The sequence below is a fragment of the Tetrao urogallus genome (genome assembly GCF_951394365.1).
Source record: "Tetrao urogallus genome assembly, chromosome: 10".
Taxonomy (NCBI): domain Eukaryota; kingdom Metazoa; phylum Chordata; class Aves; order Galliformes; family Phasianidae; genus Tetrao; species Tetrao urogallus.
In genome coordinates this window covers 16,197,943-16,214,082 of record NC_136823.1, presented here as the reverse complement: position 1 = coordinate 16,214,082, position 16,140 = coordinate 16,197,943, and the positions used below count along the sequence as shown (strand labels likewise).

Below are 16,140 nucleotides of genomic sequence, written 5' to 3'. Positions count from 1 at the left end.
AAGATGACACAAGGGAGAATACATTAAATTTTGATTTTCATCTAACCTGTTACAGTCGTGGCAGCTTAATTTCTGGTACTTTTTCCCGAAGACGGCTCCTTGCACAATTACTCTAATTGCCACGCCACGTTATGAGAGGGTTTCTTTGCAGGTTCCCCATTTGCCTTGATTTTTGCCAGGCGTTTTTTTGAGCGTGTTCTGACCTTTCACACGGCGAGCTCGTCGCTTGGAGTGCGTCTTCATTAGAAGTAAATCAGCGAATGGCAAGATTGTCAGAGAAGCAACCGATGTTTTCTCATTAGAATCTAATTTGCAGCGTTGCGCTCAGCTGCGCCGTGCGGCCGTAGGTGCCTGCGCTAGGTGTGAAAACACGCACGTTTTGAGCGAGTAAAGTTTACAAGTGTTAGCAAGGCTCTGCTGGCAGGCACAGCACAGCCTCGCAGCGCTGCACGGAGCAGTGGGAGCGCTGGAGCTGCTGCCGGAGCTGCTGGCTGCCCACGGGGCCGGGCTGCCCTGGCACCGAGCTGTGCCCCACAGCCGTGCTGCTGCTTCCATCGCCGCCTTCTATTGTTCCCTTAAGCTCTCCTTGGATGTGTTAGTGAGTGAGCACGCAGATGTAAGGAGTCTGACAGGGTGATCGTTCTCAGTGCTGGGGTGAGAGGAGCTTTTGAGGGTTTTCGAGGGTTTTAGGGGTGTTTTGGGTGTTTCTAAGCAAGGCTGCTTTTGGTTTGTTTCGGGGCAGTGTGGCAGAATATGCTGACCTAACATTTCCTATACTCAAACTGTTGTTTTTTTTTCCTTCTGTATTTATTTACTTATTTATTTAATGTTTTTAAACCGTTGCAAAATGAGCCCAGTGCTAGGAGGCATGCACCACAGGTTGTGATTTTTCTTTTCGTGACGGAGCAGCAAACAAAAACGGTAACTTTCTAAAATGTGAAAAATGATGATGGTAATCTCAAGGTTGAAATCTTGCTGCGTTTATTAAATGGGTGTTTGGTTGTGTGCATTCCAGTTCAGTCTGTATTTGACAAATGTTAGACGCAGAGAGAATTTAATTTATGTAAACTTTATATTTTTATGCAAATTAAATGGGTATTTATTATAGCAGAAACAATTATCCTGGCACTTAGTGAGAAGCCGGGTATGCATGAGAAGTGGTAGATAAGATCAGATGTTTCATTCTGTAAACAAATATGAAAATATCCCCAATTTTCCTTTGCTGGAAGAGAGCAGAGAGGAGAGCAGAGATCCTGAGGTGCCGGCAGTGCCAGGACAGTCCATCGCGCTGCCTTCCACGAGTCACAGGCAGATCTTCTCTCCTGATAAAGCATAATAAACAAAATTAGAATAATAAAATGCTAATTTAATTTTAAAGAGGCTTCTCCCCCTTTTTTTTTTTTTTTTTTTTTTTTTTTTAATAGGGAGTCACATTGTTACAGAGAGAACAGTTATGCTAATGATGAAGCACTTAGCTGATTTCACGTTAATATAATAAACGTTACCTGTCCTAATGTGTTGTGCAGTATCACGGCAGAATAACCGAGTCTAAAAGTCAGATTCCGTTTTGCATCGTGAACCAGAATGGCAGCTTCTGCCTGCACAGTTCCATCGGCAGCGTTTTTTGGCTGTTATTTGCAGGCTGACGTCTCATGTCACAGAGGCTTTAGGGTCCTGTGCTCAGCACTGCGCTGCTGGGCTCTGCTTTGTGGCACCGAGCTTTTCCCTCTGCCAGCACGGCTGTGCTTTCTCTTCTGCTGTGACACGAGTGCAGCTATTTTACATTCTTTCAGTCAGGAATTTTTTTTAAATTGCAAGAAGTCTCACACGTAATAGCTTTCTAATAAAGCAGCCGAGGGAATTGTTTGGGTTTGCCTCGCCGTGTCTATTTTTCTGGCAGTCCGACACCTTTAACTGCGACTCAGGCACTCGCTCGGTGTTGGGCTGTGTTCTGCTCCGTGTCACTTCTGCCACAAAATCTTTAACTGAAGAATTGCCGTTTGGAAATGCAAGGTGCCTGCTCTGAGGACTTCCTGAATTCAAGTGCGAGCACACAGCGCAGGAGAAGGGGATTTTCTGGCAGAGCTGTTCTCTATGAATTGAGGAGATGCTCCCCAGCTTCCATGCGTGCCTGCTAGCAGCTGACAAGGCCACCGGCGCACCCAGCAACGAAGGCACGTTGTTTGAAAATGGCATGCTTTTTTTTTTTTTTTTCTGCACTCTGTATAAGATTGAGCTCCTTGAAATTATTTGGCTAGTATTTAATTATATTAATATCAGAGAAAATGGGGGAATGTAGATGATTGAGTAGGTCTAAATCATTTCCATCCCCGTGACACTTGTCTGAGCAGTGCGCGGCGGTGACAAATGCATCCCAGCTGTAGTCTGTGGTGAAGTTAAAGGCGAGCTTGGCCCAAGTTGTGCAAGGTTCCCCAAGCCGTGCAAGCAGAGCTCGGGGTGGGGAGAGGAGAGAACAGGCAGGCTTGAGAGGTGTGGAGCAATGGCAGAGGGACCTGGGAGACACAGAGTGGCTGAAAACAATTTTGAGTATTAAAGACGTTTTTTGCCGTTGCTGCTATTAGCATGTCAGCAGGTCTGTACTAGCACAGCTCCCAAAACTGACTTGCAGCTGTATTTTTACCTTTGCTGCCAGGTTTACATGCAGCTGGGTATCTACCACACCCCATTGTTATCAGTCAACAATACCAAAAGTGGTTCATTAATCATATCAATAACAACAATCGTGTTTCATGTAGAAAACAGAAATAAACAACTGGGGGGGGGAGGAAAGATTGATTTCTGTCCTGCATGCTAAGTTAGCATTCTTTAAATACATCTGCCAGTACTTTAATTTGAACTTCAACTCCCTGAAGGCAGTAAGACAGAATTATTTTAGTTCTTCATAAACTGCCTTCTGTGATTCATTGTTAACTCATAAAACACACTCATTTTCATGTACTTAAACAGTTAAGCCATTTTCAAAGTTGGTTTGTAATTTTTTTTGGCAACACATTTAAGTTGACATCTGAGAGATAGAAATCTACAATTAATTTATAGCCTTCAGTTTAGGTTTCGTTTACTATCAGACAAAATATCAGAAATAAATATTTTTTATCTAACGTAATGCAAAGTATATTGCGCAGTATCTAAAATAAAGCTTAGTTTTGACTGAATACACTCAAAAAGGGACCCATAAATATTAGAGAGCTGTAGTTAAGAACTTACATGACTGTTTTAAATACTATTGATTTAAACCACTGGCTAGATTTTATGAATCAAAGTGTAATTTCCAAGCTTTGGCTATATTTCTCATCGCTAAAGCACTCTCTCTGGTGTGCCTTTAGCAGCTTTCCAGACATTCAACACGGGATTAAATGATAGTAGTTACAATGATCAATAGGTTAAGACCGGTACAATCACTCTTACCGCTAATGACCTCGGTAGTAATGGGTAATAAAGTGTGGGCTATAATAGCCTATTGCTGGAGCTGCATGCCCTTTGATTCCCAGTATTACTAGGGACTAGCTACATGAAAAAGTTGGACGTTGGGAGTTAAGAGAGTGGATATATAGGCCATAATTCTTAACTATTTAAAGGCCTCCAACAGTACGTGTGCCCACGCTTGTCTGGGGCGCGTGTCGTTTTTAACACGGCTGTTTCTGGGTTGTTTGAATTTCCTTGCTCTGTAGGATGGCTTCCACCATGAGCCGGAGTTCAGGGGAAGCGCAGCTGCTGCCTGCTCTGACAAATGGGAGGCTGGACCTTCTTGGAGCCACAGGCGGGGTGTGCAGATGTGGTTTCAGCCGGTAGAACGAGGTCGAGCAGAGCAACGCAGACCTGTATTGCTAGGTGGGCCTTGTTTATTCACACGTTTGTGAGTGTTTGTATACACACAGACACGTTGCTTCCCTCCCTGGTTAAGTGCTGCTGTTTGAGCAGAGCGTGAGCAGCTGGGAGATTCTTCACCGGAAGGTACGTGGCCGCCGTTCAAAGGCAGGGCCGAATCCTGAGATGTGTCCTGAGATAAATGTGCAAAGGAGCAGTGGAAGTGAATGGGAGTTGTCTGCGCGTAGCTGCTGGCAGAATGCGGCCCTGCGTATTAATCACCCGCACGTAGGGTTTACAGCACCCCACCCTATTCCTGTCTGTATCCCTGCTTGTCGTCATAAATCTGACCAAGGAGTATTTGTGTTGTATATCTTCCAAGAATGGCACAGAAAACGTACTTAAACATGCTTCCTTTTCTGTTTGCTCAGTCCGACTTCAATGTAAGGTAGTACAAACCCCAGGGTAAAGTAAACTTCTCTGGGGATGGGAATAATGAAGGTGAGTCAGGCTTCGGGGCTAAGATAGTGACTACAGCACTTAATGAAATAATTTTCTACTCCCAGAAAAGTTCTTAACAGCGTAGGGATTAAGATCCTGTGAATTGATGGGATTCCCTGTTCCAGTAGGTCGGTGCCGTCACAGCTCGGGGCGGTGGTACCGCACTGCCAGGTTGGTGGTTCTCCCAGGGCTGCAGTCTTAGAGGGACTCTGGCTATGATGACACCTTCCATCCTTCGCTGTCTGTTTCTCAACCTTCACACCTGCCTGCTGCAGTGTGGGCAGCACCCGGTCCGTGCTGGGGCGCAGGGGATTCGCTCCGCGCCGCGTTAATGGGATGTCAGTTTGCTGGATGTGTCTGCAGCACGTTCTGTAGGCAGGGTCTGGCCCCGGCGCATGACATGTACACAACAACACAGGGCGATGTGTGCTGTACATAAGTCTGACCTTCAGGAACCGTTTTTAGTTCATCAAAATTAGTGATGCTGAGAAATCAGGACATCAGTGCATAATGACTGTGAAATTAGGAATGAGAGCTTGCTATGCAAATGACAGGACAAATCATGTGAAAAAGTCAAGATAAACTGCATATTAAGACATTATGTTACATAAAATTAATACTGCATTTCTCCCTTGCTTACTAGTACCCAGGAAGACTTTTTTTTAAGCTCTTTTATCTTCAGATCAGCTATTGTCTGCTGATTTTTTAAAAAGTGGTGCACAGAAAAAGTGCTAAACATGTTATTACCTTTTATTGTAATCCATGAGATGACAGGAGATCCTTTTTAACAAAGTATATCCTTTACTGCTTTTAGTTTTGTGCTGTCACATATTTGATCTGAAACTATAGAAAAGTAAGGTGCTTAAATATTACTGTTAAAACTCACAGGGTTTTGTCTTTTCTTCTATTGTTTTTTTTTCTTCCTTTTCTTTCCCTTTTTTGGGGTGGAGGATAGAGGGGTGGGTTTCTGGGGAAATAGTCTTCTTGCATTACTAGGACTGACAAAATGGTTCTCATGTAGTCTGCAAATTAAACACAAGTGCAGTGATTATTTTGAATAGCTAAATTACATTCTAGAAAGCTTGCAGAATTCATAGCATTGTCATTAGGTATCCGCTTGAATACAATTTGTGTAACCTTGGCCAAGACAGCCTGTCATTTTAATGTCAGTGTTTTATCTGAACAAGACATCATCCTTTCAGATACAGTGTACAGGTTCCTTGCAAAGATGCCCGTGCAGAAACGTGTTAACAGTTGCAAATATGAAATGCTATCAAGTTCATCACTGTAGCTGTTTGTCACTGAAATGTCATGGAAAGCGGCTTTTAATGGTATCTCACATAATATGAAAGAATTGAAGACATCTGTATGCTGGGTGAATATGGAATGGTAAAGACATCGCAGTAGGGCCTTTCTGTTAAAATTGCATAGGAGTGTAGTGCTGTTATTCACATCACTGAGCCTTCCTTCAATTTTCTTAAAAACCTGTCGTAATAGGGCCTAGATCCCATCAGCACAGGATACTCGGCTCTTGAATTTCTGTACGGCAGGGAGGGACTTTCTGGGAGGGAATGCTCTGAGCTGACAGTTCCCTGTGAAAATAAATAAATCTTAACAGGTTTTGCTGTCTTGCTGTCTAAAGAATTCCCATTGTCATAATGCTCTGCAGAGAGGAAGCTGGGTGGCTGGGGAAGCGCGGGTCCCTCTGTGCTCAGGGCAGGTTGTGCCTCCTGCTGTGATGCTCCCTGACCACCATTCTGTGTCCCCTGCAGGTTCCCGTGTCGGTGGCTATGATGACACCTCAAGTGATCACTCCCCAGCAAATGCAGCAGATCCTCCAGCAACAAGTGCTAACTCCCCAGCAACTCCAAGTCCTGCTCCAGCAGCAGCAGGCACTCATGCTTCAACAGGTAATTGTTGTCTGTGCAGCCCCTGTTGGGTGGGGGGCTTTGGTTTGTGCTGCCTTCTGGCGATGACGGCTGCCCACGTCTCAGGGTCTGTACTGCAGGGCAGCCACGCTCTGAGATGAACCGACTGCTCTTTTGTTTTTAGTTCTAGAAATAGCTACTGGAAACCAATCCAGGGAGCAGTGCTAGGAGCGTTTCCAAGATCAGCTAAATAATACAGCTGCATATTTAAGTGTCAGGACTTCAGCAGATGTCCCTGTTGATTTTGCCTGCATCCCTCCGAAAGTACGGCGTGCCCTGATTAATTGGAATAAATGAAGTAGTAGGGTAATATTTCCAATTTTAGTCCTTGCTACGTCCACGTGGGGCCGTAAAGGGCCGTTGAAACAGGGACAGCGAAAGTGAAGAGGTTTGCAAGCCTTAGTCCGTTTGATTTCAGCCAACGTGCGCTGCACGGTGCATTGGTGTTTCTGAGTGTCCTGCATTCATGCATGGCCCTTTCTCAGCTGGAAGTTGTGTGCTGTCCCTGCGTTACTGCGGGGTTCACGTCGGCACGGGCTCATGAGTCAGGCTGGTAAGAGCACCCACCAGACTGCACTTGTGTGTCCCCTCCCCTCTGCCTTCGTCCCACAGTGCAGCGTGTGCGGTGTGTGGCTGAAGCAGGGAGGAGGAGAGTGTTTCCCAGAATGTCTGTGCATGTATTGAACAACACTTAATATAGTCAAACCCTATCATTTAGAAAGCATGTGTGTTTCACAACAGAGATTCGCCAGGCTCTCTCAGCAAGGGCATTTTGGCTTTGTTGTTACAATCAAAGGTCATTCCTTGCCTTATTTTAATTAGTTTGTGTAGAAAATGGTATGTTTTTCATCAGTTCATTTTGGAGATTACTTTTCAAACGATAATGCCAAGAATAGTCAGTGTGCACTGAATTTATTGTCGAGTTTCAAACTAAAGGTCAGACCATTACAGATAAAAGGATGCTATTTTTCAAATCACAGTTTGTGTGTTACACCAAAAGGGACACTGAATTGGCTCTCCACTTTGTTACTTACCATCTTTCCTTTTCTTTGTAGCAGCAGCTTCAAGAGTTTTATAAGAAACAACAGGAACAGTTGCAGCTTCAACTTTTACAGCAACAACATGCTGGAAAACAGCCTAAAGAGGTACAGACAATACCCATTTTACTTTCAAACCACAGATCCCAGGGGACTGTCTAGAGGCTATTAAGCTGTCATTCATCTTATAAATGATGGCACAACTGAACTGACTCAATCGGGTCTCAGCTTTCAGATTTAGAGTTATTGTCCTGTTTTCGCCTGTATTTTCCTGTGCTTTCCATTTGCTTGCTGCCACATATTTTATAGCTGGGGAACACGCCTTGATGTTCAGTATGAGTACTGGAGCAAGCATCTGGACTTGTATCTTGGGAGAGTGCTTTTGGAAGTTAGTTATGTTGTAGAGGGGAGGGGGCAAAGAAGCAGGCCTAGCTCTGGGCCTGTTCTCTCCAGGCAGACAGTTCTATGAGATTTTGAGTTTGAACTTGCAGTTTTCAGCCAGAGAGGTTCTGGCTGCAGGCTCCTTGCAGCATGGGCTCAGCAGAAGGTACCATGCTCGGGCAGCGTTTGTTGTGAGCAACCAGAGCTGAAATACCGAGGTAGGACAGGAATGCCATCTCATTGCAGTGTGTTGTGCCTGGGAACTGCAGCACGTTGTGATGCACAATGTCTCGAGACCTTGCACAGATGCCACCATGGTCTGTGCTGGGAACAGGATGGCGAAGGCGGTTTTCTGCGTGTGTGGAGAGCACACTGGTCCTTTCTGAGTGTCTCACTTCGTTGATGTTGGTGTGCTAAATTTCAGATTTGCTATAATAACACGTGAAGGTACCACACTGGTATCTGTAGTCCCAAGGAGTTTGAGACTTCCACCTGACATCACCACTGACCAGTGTAGGTCCTAGAAAGCTGCCCGCTGGCACGAGATGCTGTGCGATGCCCGCCGATAGCAGCAGTGGTTACCTTGCTGATCACGGTGCTCGAAGCGCGTGCCAGTTTCTGGCCCTCCCAAATTTTGGTGGATCGTGCCACCTGTGCCAAGTTGCAACCCGGAGCGAATTTTTCCAGCTGAGTTATAAACCCCTGAAAACAGGGGGTTTATAATGAAAACGCTGACACAACCTTAGCCATAGCGTGCTTACGGGCGCCTCTATAATAAAAAGGGAACAGATTAAAAAGTGTCTAAAATGTAAATCTAAAGGACTAACAGTAATTAAAATGGAAATGGCACAGGGAGGGAAGGCATGTAATTGTGAGATATCACTGTGCAGAATGCTCTCAGCTTTGTTTTGCTGGCTGTTTTTCTAATTCAGTAGGGCTTACTCATCAGTGGCAGTTCAATGCGCGTTAATGACTCTGGGATGCAGGCATCACTCTGGACAAAGAAATGATTATTGTGCGGTCAAAAGAAGTTCAAAGACAAGAAGGGAATTTCAGTTTTTTCCTTAGAGATCCACATTCAAGAGCATATAAATTAAGCCAAATGTTAAAAACCACAGTCTGAAAGCTGACTTCAAAGTCACAACTCTCTAATTAATGAACTGCGAGCTTCAGTTTGGACAAGTCGTGGTTTGATGCGCCCATAAATCAACATGACAGGTCTGTTTCACAGTCTCAGACAGCGCTTGTCATTGAGTCACATCAGATGTAAACACAGCAGAAAAAAGAGGGAATATGAAGGAGGTGCAATTGATCAACAGAATTGGTAAAAACCCACTTTTGAAACGCATTATGCATGATCACAGGAAATGGCGATAGCCTCAAGAGGCTTTCTCCTTCTGCTGTTGCTTTTTTGAATCAGATTTCTAACAGCCTTCAAAAGGGAGAATAAGAATTATGGAGCTTCTCCCCTGTGGCTGGCAGGCAATAACCCCCTGTTGTTATTTTGTGCTTCTTTCTTTTCAAAGGCGTCAAAATTTAGTTTTTTAAAGATCTTTAACTCTATATTTGAAGACAAACAATAAAGGGCTGCCACTGTCATTCTTATCAGTTACCAGGGATTGTATTTTTTCTTTCTGTTGCCACTTCTTATTAACCTCTTATTTGGTCTATTAGACATAGTTTTGAATGCAAGCCTGCATGCTGGGAGAACATGAAAGTTCAGATGAGCTCAGAGGGCAGATAAAGAAATTTGAAGGGGAAAGTTACACAGCAGAATGAACGATAAAAGTTAACTCTTCTAAATTGCTGTTGTCAGACAGGAGAGCATCTCAGACACAAAGATGAGGGCTTGGAGCTTGAAGAAAAATACTTTGTGTTAAAAAAGACGAGAAGGCAAGTTAGACAATGTGATGGCATTTCAATATCTAACACACTGGTTTACTGCCGTCGCACTTCTGATATTACACTATCGAAAGTAACAATAAGAAAAGACTCCTTCCTGTTCTAAGAAGAGCAATTTAACGTGATAGTGGGGAGCAGAACAAGGAGCCTGAGTCTCTCCAGCTTTTTCTAGGCTCTTTTTTTTTTTTTTTTTTTGCTGAGGGTTTCAACAGGGGCCCGTTTCCAGACCAGGCTTGCTTGGCCCCATTTTTCCTGCATGGAGGAGGTTATTTTGGCTGAATTAGCATGCGAGTGATGATCTTTTTTTTTTTTTTCTCTTTTTTTCTTTTTTTTTTAACACGAATGACGGTGGGTCCCACAGTGCATCGTGTGGCCTGGTGGCCGCAGTGCAGACACGGTGCGGCTTTGTGCGCTGACAGATGGAGCAGCTTTACCCATCTACGTCATTCTGTATCACGGCACGCACGGCTGCTGCTGCTGCCCCATCCCAAGAGGAGGCATGCACACCCTGTGCCCACAGCCCCACGCTGGAGAGGGCCCAACACGGGGGGCTCATGGCCGCAGCGCTGCCTCCAGGCCCGGCCGTGCGGGACGGCTCCTGGGCACGGCCGTGTTCCTCCAGCGGTTGCGACAGTTTATGTTAGGCTGTAGGGAGGGACCGAAGAAAGGAAAACAGACCTTTGACAGCAGCTTCAGGGAGGGGACCAAAAATGCGAGTTTTATCAGGCTATTTCAGCATTTTAACACTGACTACTGACCTGACAACAGGACTGCACTGAGACCTTTTTTGTATGCATTCAATTGTGAGAAGTAAACAAACTGACTTGTATCCTGTGTTTGGTAACTGGGTGGGGAGCGCAGTTTGGCAACGCGTGTTGCTTTTAAATTCTTTCTTGGACAATGGGCCTTGTATACTTTTATATCCTGGCTTTTCAAAGTAGGGCGCGTTCAGGAGCTTTTCTTGGGATGGCTGAGAAGACAACCGCAGGCATCACTCCATTTATATAAAGTCGTTTTTATGGTCTTTCTTTTTTGATGCCAATTTTGCACTCAGATGGCAAATAGGTAAAATACAGACTACTGTAATTTATTTTGTTCCACAAAAAACAAATACCACTCACATACACACACACACACACACACACACACACAGACTATGTATTAATTAAAGGTGCCTTCCTGCTCCGAAGATTCTATGATTCTGTGTATATTTGGAGTACGAGCATCTCTGGAGGCAAACACTGCTCTAACTGCAGTACGACCGTTGCTGCAGCTCACATTCATCCAGTGCTGTTGCAACAGCTGGATCTGTCTGAGCAAGCTGTGGCAGAGAAATGGAAACTCCGAGTTCCAGTATAGCTAAACTCTTGTTTGTTTAACTGTTCTCAAAGTTATAGATTTTCTCTGGATAGAAGAAAAATTAACTTGCCTGTCAGTACAGTTGTAGGCATGCAGTTTGTTGTAGTACAAAGATCGATGGGGTGTTGAAAGTACAAAAAAAGCAATAGGAATTTAATAAAAATAGTTGCTGTTGCCCTTCGCTTTGCCCAGCGATGTTTCATTTCAAAAGCAACTGGCAGTGCTGTGGCTGTGTCACGTTCAGCCTGGCAGGCCGGAGCTGCAGTGCCTTGGCAGAAGGTGGGGCCCCGGCCCCTGGCTGGTGGCCGTCAGCCCCGCTCCTCTGACCCGGGTGGATGTTTCCTGCTTGACACCAGCAGGGAACGGGGCCAGCGATCCTCTGCTGCGATAGCGGGGAAGGGCAGCAAAGCGCTCTCGGTGTGGCCAGGGTTTATTTGAGAAAGTGTGGAGTTTTGCAAGAGTTAATTTTCTTTCCGTAATTGTTAGCCATAATGTGTATAAGACCTCCACCTTGATATGATTCCTAGCAGATTAGGGATATTAGATAATTTCCTTCTATTTATTGTACTACTGCTCTGTATTATCTTTCTATCACTCAGATAATTACTAAGGAAATCTACATTAATTTTTTTTGGCTAGCACAAGGAACTGCTAAACACTGGCATGATGTATTGATGTTTTACACAACAAAAGTTTTCCTCCTGTCATTGTACAATAAATAAAAAGATATTTATCAAAACGCAAAGCCTTTCATGGATTTTAAGAACAAAGCAAATAAAACACGAGATGAGCACAGAAGCAAAACCTAGAGGCTTGCTTAACTGCACAAAATTAAGGACTCAGAAGCCTGGAGTACTGTACATATTAAACACTCACATTCAAGTAAGATGTTGTTTGCTAAATTATGAATGTGTGTAATTAAAATCTAGTGGCTGTTTCTATGAAAGATTTACAATGTTATTTCATCGTTTGTCATGGCTAATTAACAATATTAGATGAAGTTTTTCTTCTTCAAAGGTCTGATTTTTTCTCATTTATTTATGTCAGAAGTGATAAACAGAGTAGTTAAAAGCTTTTCTGGGTACAGTAGTGAGAAAAGCAACATGTTCTTCTACACCTCGAAGGTTCAAGGTTCGTGTCCCTGTGGAGTAAAGCAGCTCTGACTTCTTTATAGCGAAAATAATTAAAAATTTCAAAGCACAGAAGTAGCAGCCTTAAATACAGCAAGGAATAATTCTGAACGTAATGGTATTGTTGCTTGATGGATGGATAAGAGAGAGTAAGTATAGGATAGCATGAATGTAGCCAGTCGTGTTGCCTTAATCACTGAGATGACCCTTGCATGAGCAAACAGAGCAGGGTACAGGGCTGTTGTCGGTGACGTCCAAATGTGATGTGGTTACGTGGAGTGGCTCTTGCATTGCATTTGTTCTTTGCTTTGAAGAATTGCCCGTGATTTTAGCAGCTGCCAGCAGAATTTTGCTTTATCTGACACCGAAAGGCAGCCGCTTCTGGGGTGAAGCTCAGTCGTGTGGACGAAGAAGCACTGCGTGTGTTTTTAATTGGGTTTGTAGGGGAGATTAGAAATTGACTGCTGCCCTATTGGTAGCACCAGCTCTTAAGCAAGTCTTGGTAGTGGGTGGTGAGCTCACTGTCATTTCTCAGTACAAGTGACTATGATCAGTAGTTGCTGTGTGTTTAGCCAAGGATCCCTGTTAATGCTTTTCTCTTTGTTGACAAACGTGCATTTATTTTTTTTTTCTTTTCCAGCCCCAGCAACAGCAGGTGGCTACGCAGCAGTTGGCGTTTCAGCAGCAACTCTTACAGATGCAGCAGTTGCAACAGCAGCACCTCCTGACTTTGCAGCGTCAAGGGCTGCTAACAATCCAGCCTGGCCAGCCTACTCTGCCTTTGCAGCCCCTTGCACAAGGTAGGTGAGGGGTTGGGGAGCTGCTTAGAAAGCAGATAGCATGTGCACACCAAATTGTCACTCAGTAAGCCAGAGAGTGATCTCATAGGCTCGTAAAATAAGAAACAAAGAAAAATCCTGACTGGCAGAGTGGGCATTGTAAAGGTATTCTCGAGAAGGGCAGCGCTGAAAGTGCGGGCCATGCTTGTTAGCAGGAGGCAGGCGGTTTAGTTTGGATTCATTTTGCGCAGCTATGTCCTGGTGAACGTGAAGCTGCTGGTTGTACTATTCTGGACTCAAAATCCTCCACAGGAGGCTTCCTAATAAAATTTTGGTGCTGGGTTCATGGCTTAGGATAGCTCGAGAGCAGCTTTCCCTTCACTTTTTTGTGAAGTGCTGTCTTGGCTCTCTCTGACTTCATGGCTGGTGCAGAGCTGGGCACGAAACAGTGCTGACCACATGCTGCTGAGTGTGGAAATGGGATTGCCCTGTTGTGCAGCTGGAAGGGGAATGTGACAGTGTCTCCTCTTTGTGCATGTTTATGTGTCCTTCCTTTCACTGCCTGTGTAGATCATAGCTTCGTTCTTCCCTCCACACAGAGGCAAATTGGGATTGACTCCATCTAATTTAAATGTTCTTATACTGGTGTTACTGACAATTAGATCCTCCTACGTCTTTATTCAGTCCTGTGCTATGCAAGAAGTCACCGATTTGCTGAAATCCCTATTTTTTTTAAGATATTGATACATTGAAAGCAATAGCTACTCAAATCACAATACTTCTGACAGTAATTACAACCTGGATTTTTTTTATTCTTTCTTTTTTTCTCCATGGCTATATTTATTTATTTATTTATATTCCAACTCAGTTTCTCTGCGAGCTCTGGGGCATTTTAACAGACATGCTTGAGCTCTGTCTGTTGTCACTGAAGCTGGTGGCTCAGAGTTGGCATGGCTCAGGGAGGACCAGGTCTTTCAGCCAAGATGCAGATATTTCTGAATAGCTGTGCCTTTTCCTTCCCTTTGCCCCATAATAAATTTCAACACCCACCTCAACAACTGGAGTCAGCTCAGCTTGAAATGATTTGGGCTCTTCAAAGCAGCCTTAAGGCTGCTACTGGTTGCTAAACCATATAATGTATTTACATTCAGCTCTGTTTGGTTAAATGGGGTTGGGGGTGAAATTGCTTCTGTTCTTCGCCCTCCTTTTTTATGTGTATTAGAGCTGCGAAAAGGAGAGCAAGATGGCTGGTAAATGTTAACTGACATGGATAGAGGGAGAGAAAGCTGCTCTGCCAGGTGGCTGGTGTGGTTTACTGAGGCTTATTTTTTGTTTTTTGCATGACCCACAAAGCGTTGGAGCCCCCTAACCCTGTCATGGGACGCCCACACTCCCAGACTCAGCCCCCTGGTGTGCTCCTAGCTGTGCACTCCTGACACGCAGGCAGGCGGGTTGTGGCAGCAGCAGCTTCTGGCCTGGGACAGGGGTTTGTCAGTCACCATCAGTGTGCTGAGATGAGTTTGGGAAAATGGGCAGGTAGACAAGTGCCACTTATGTGTGCAGAATGTTGTAACACGCATTAATTACGCTTTGGATTTATTGTTGGAAACACCACAAGCTGTTCCCACACGCCCACTGGAGTCCAGCTTCAACCTTTCTAATTTTTCCCACAGCTCCTATACTATTAAGTTTGCTCAGTAGGGTTCATTGTGTGGTACATCAGTTAAGCTGTCCAAAGGAGGGCAATTGGGCAGTGACAAGACACGCTCATGTGTAATGTGAAAGAAATGAATGTGGTGATGCATGAAGTGTAATCTGTGCAGTAACACATCGGAGACACCAGTAGGTAATTCAGCAGTCGTGGCATTGATTGATACGGTTAGCAGCCAAGTGCCACTATTAGTCCTCACCGTGTTGGGAAGAAGCCTGTTTATAGCCAACGGGTACCAGAACAACACAAACACAAACAGGAGGGCTGGGAGGGCTGCTCTGTGCAGGGAGGTGAGCTGTGGGGTGCGGCGCTGGCTGGGGAGGAACTGGAGGATTCAGGCAGCTTGCAATCCAGCACGATTCTTTTTTATCAGAGAGACGATGGCTTAAAACTGATGTCATTACGAGGTTTAAATCAACTTTCTGCTTGCTTGAACATGGTCACCTGGGTATGGAGGTACAAGGACACAAAGAGGTTGAGCAACTCTGTTTGTCTTTGAGCTGGTGATACCTGGGGTTGGGAAATTGAGTTCCGTGAGCAGTAATCTGTCAACTGTCCCCACAACATACATTTTTTAAACCTGTGCCTACATTTTCTTTCATAATGAAGGGGACTGGTTGTCCTGAAAAATGCAACGAGGAGCCAGGGCTATAGTTTAAAATAATTGGTAATGGACACTTCGTATTTAAAAAATATATACCATCCTTTTCTGTTTTCAGAACAGTGGGCAAGAGTAAGACAGATACTGCAAGCGTGCATATAAAAAGGAAAATCCACCCTCTAGTTAATGTAGCTATGAATTTAGTTAAGAGCATCTTGCTTTTTATTCCTAAGTATCTGTAATAGGAATAAATGTTAAGAGAGAATGCTACTTCATAAGTGATTTTTGTTCTGTTTTTAGAACTAATACATCGTTCATAGCTGCATTTTAGTTGGTGTTCTTGCCTATTGTCTTACACAAAATAGCACATTCTTTAATGTTATATTTGTGTGATTTTTGCTGTTCTGTGTTTAGACACACCTGTAATCTAGATTTTACATCTCTGCATAGTAGCAATTTAAAAACAAACCGCATTTCAACAGTGCTCTGAGCTGCGAGAGCTCAATCTTCAGTATCTGCAAAATGAAACTGCAAATCGCACCTCAGATCACAAGCAAGTGAAAATAATAGGACTGAGACATCCCAGGGCTGATTGCTCCCATGGATCCAGCAGTTCCAGGTCTGCATCCTGGCACCGGTAGGAACCGAGTTGAGGCACAAGCAGGAGTGATCTCGGGTAACTGCAGTGCAGTTCTGGGAATCTGACATAAAATTTAGTTCTTGCTATTGAAGTGAAACTGTTTAATGGTAAATTTTGTCATGTATTGTGTGTGTTTTGTTGGATCTGTTCTACTTGCTTTTACCACTTGTTCTATTATTCCATTTAACCATTTTGCTGGATGAGTACTGAGCATACCTTTCAGCTGCCAAGTCCAACAAGCTGGTTAGGAATGCTTCTCAGAAGTTTGAGGAAAGAGGAAGGAAGCTTTTTAAAAATTACTTCTTATTTTTTAATTAATCGAGTGATACCAGTGGTGCATTCAGGT

At 44.2% G+C, this 16,140-nt stretch overlaps 1 protein-coding gene across 4 annotated transcripts in view; it reads left to right on the top strand.

The window, feature by feature from the left end:
- The window catches only part of FOXP1 (forkhead box P1), a gene marked incomplete at both ends in the record, with an annotated part of 144,140 nt that overhangs the window by 69,492 nt on the left and 58,508 nt on the right, over positions 1–16,140 (top strand). Inside the window, 3 exons of one of the 4 annotated variants that reach the window (XM_079540504.1) lie at positions 6,099–6,236; positions 7,310–7,399; positions 12,704–12,863. In XM_079540504.1, the coding sequence (XP_079396630.1) occupies positions 6,099–6,236; positions 7,310–7,399; positions 12,704–12,863 (388 nt within the window). Of the gene's footprint in view, positions 1–6,098; positions 6,237–7,309; positions 7,400–12,703; positions 12,864–16,140 lie in introns of those variants that run through there. The other 3 variants (XM_079540507.1, XM_079540505.1, XM_079540506.1) reach the window with 3 other exon arrangements.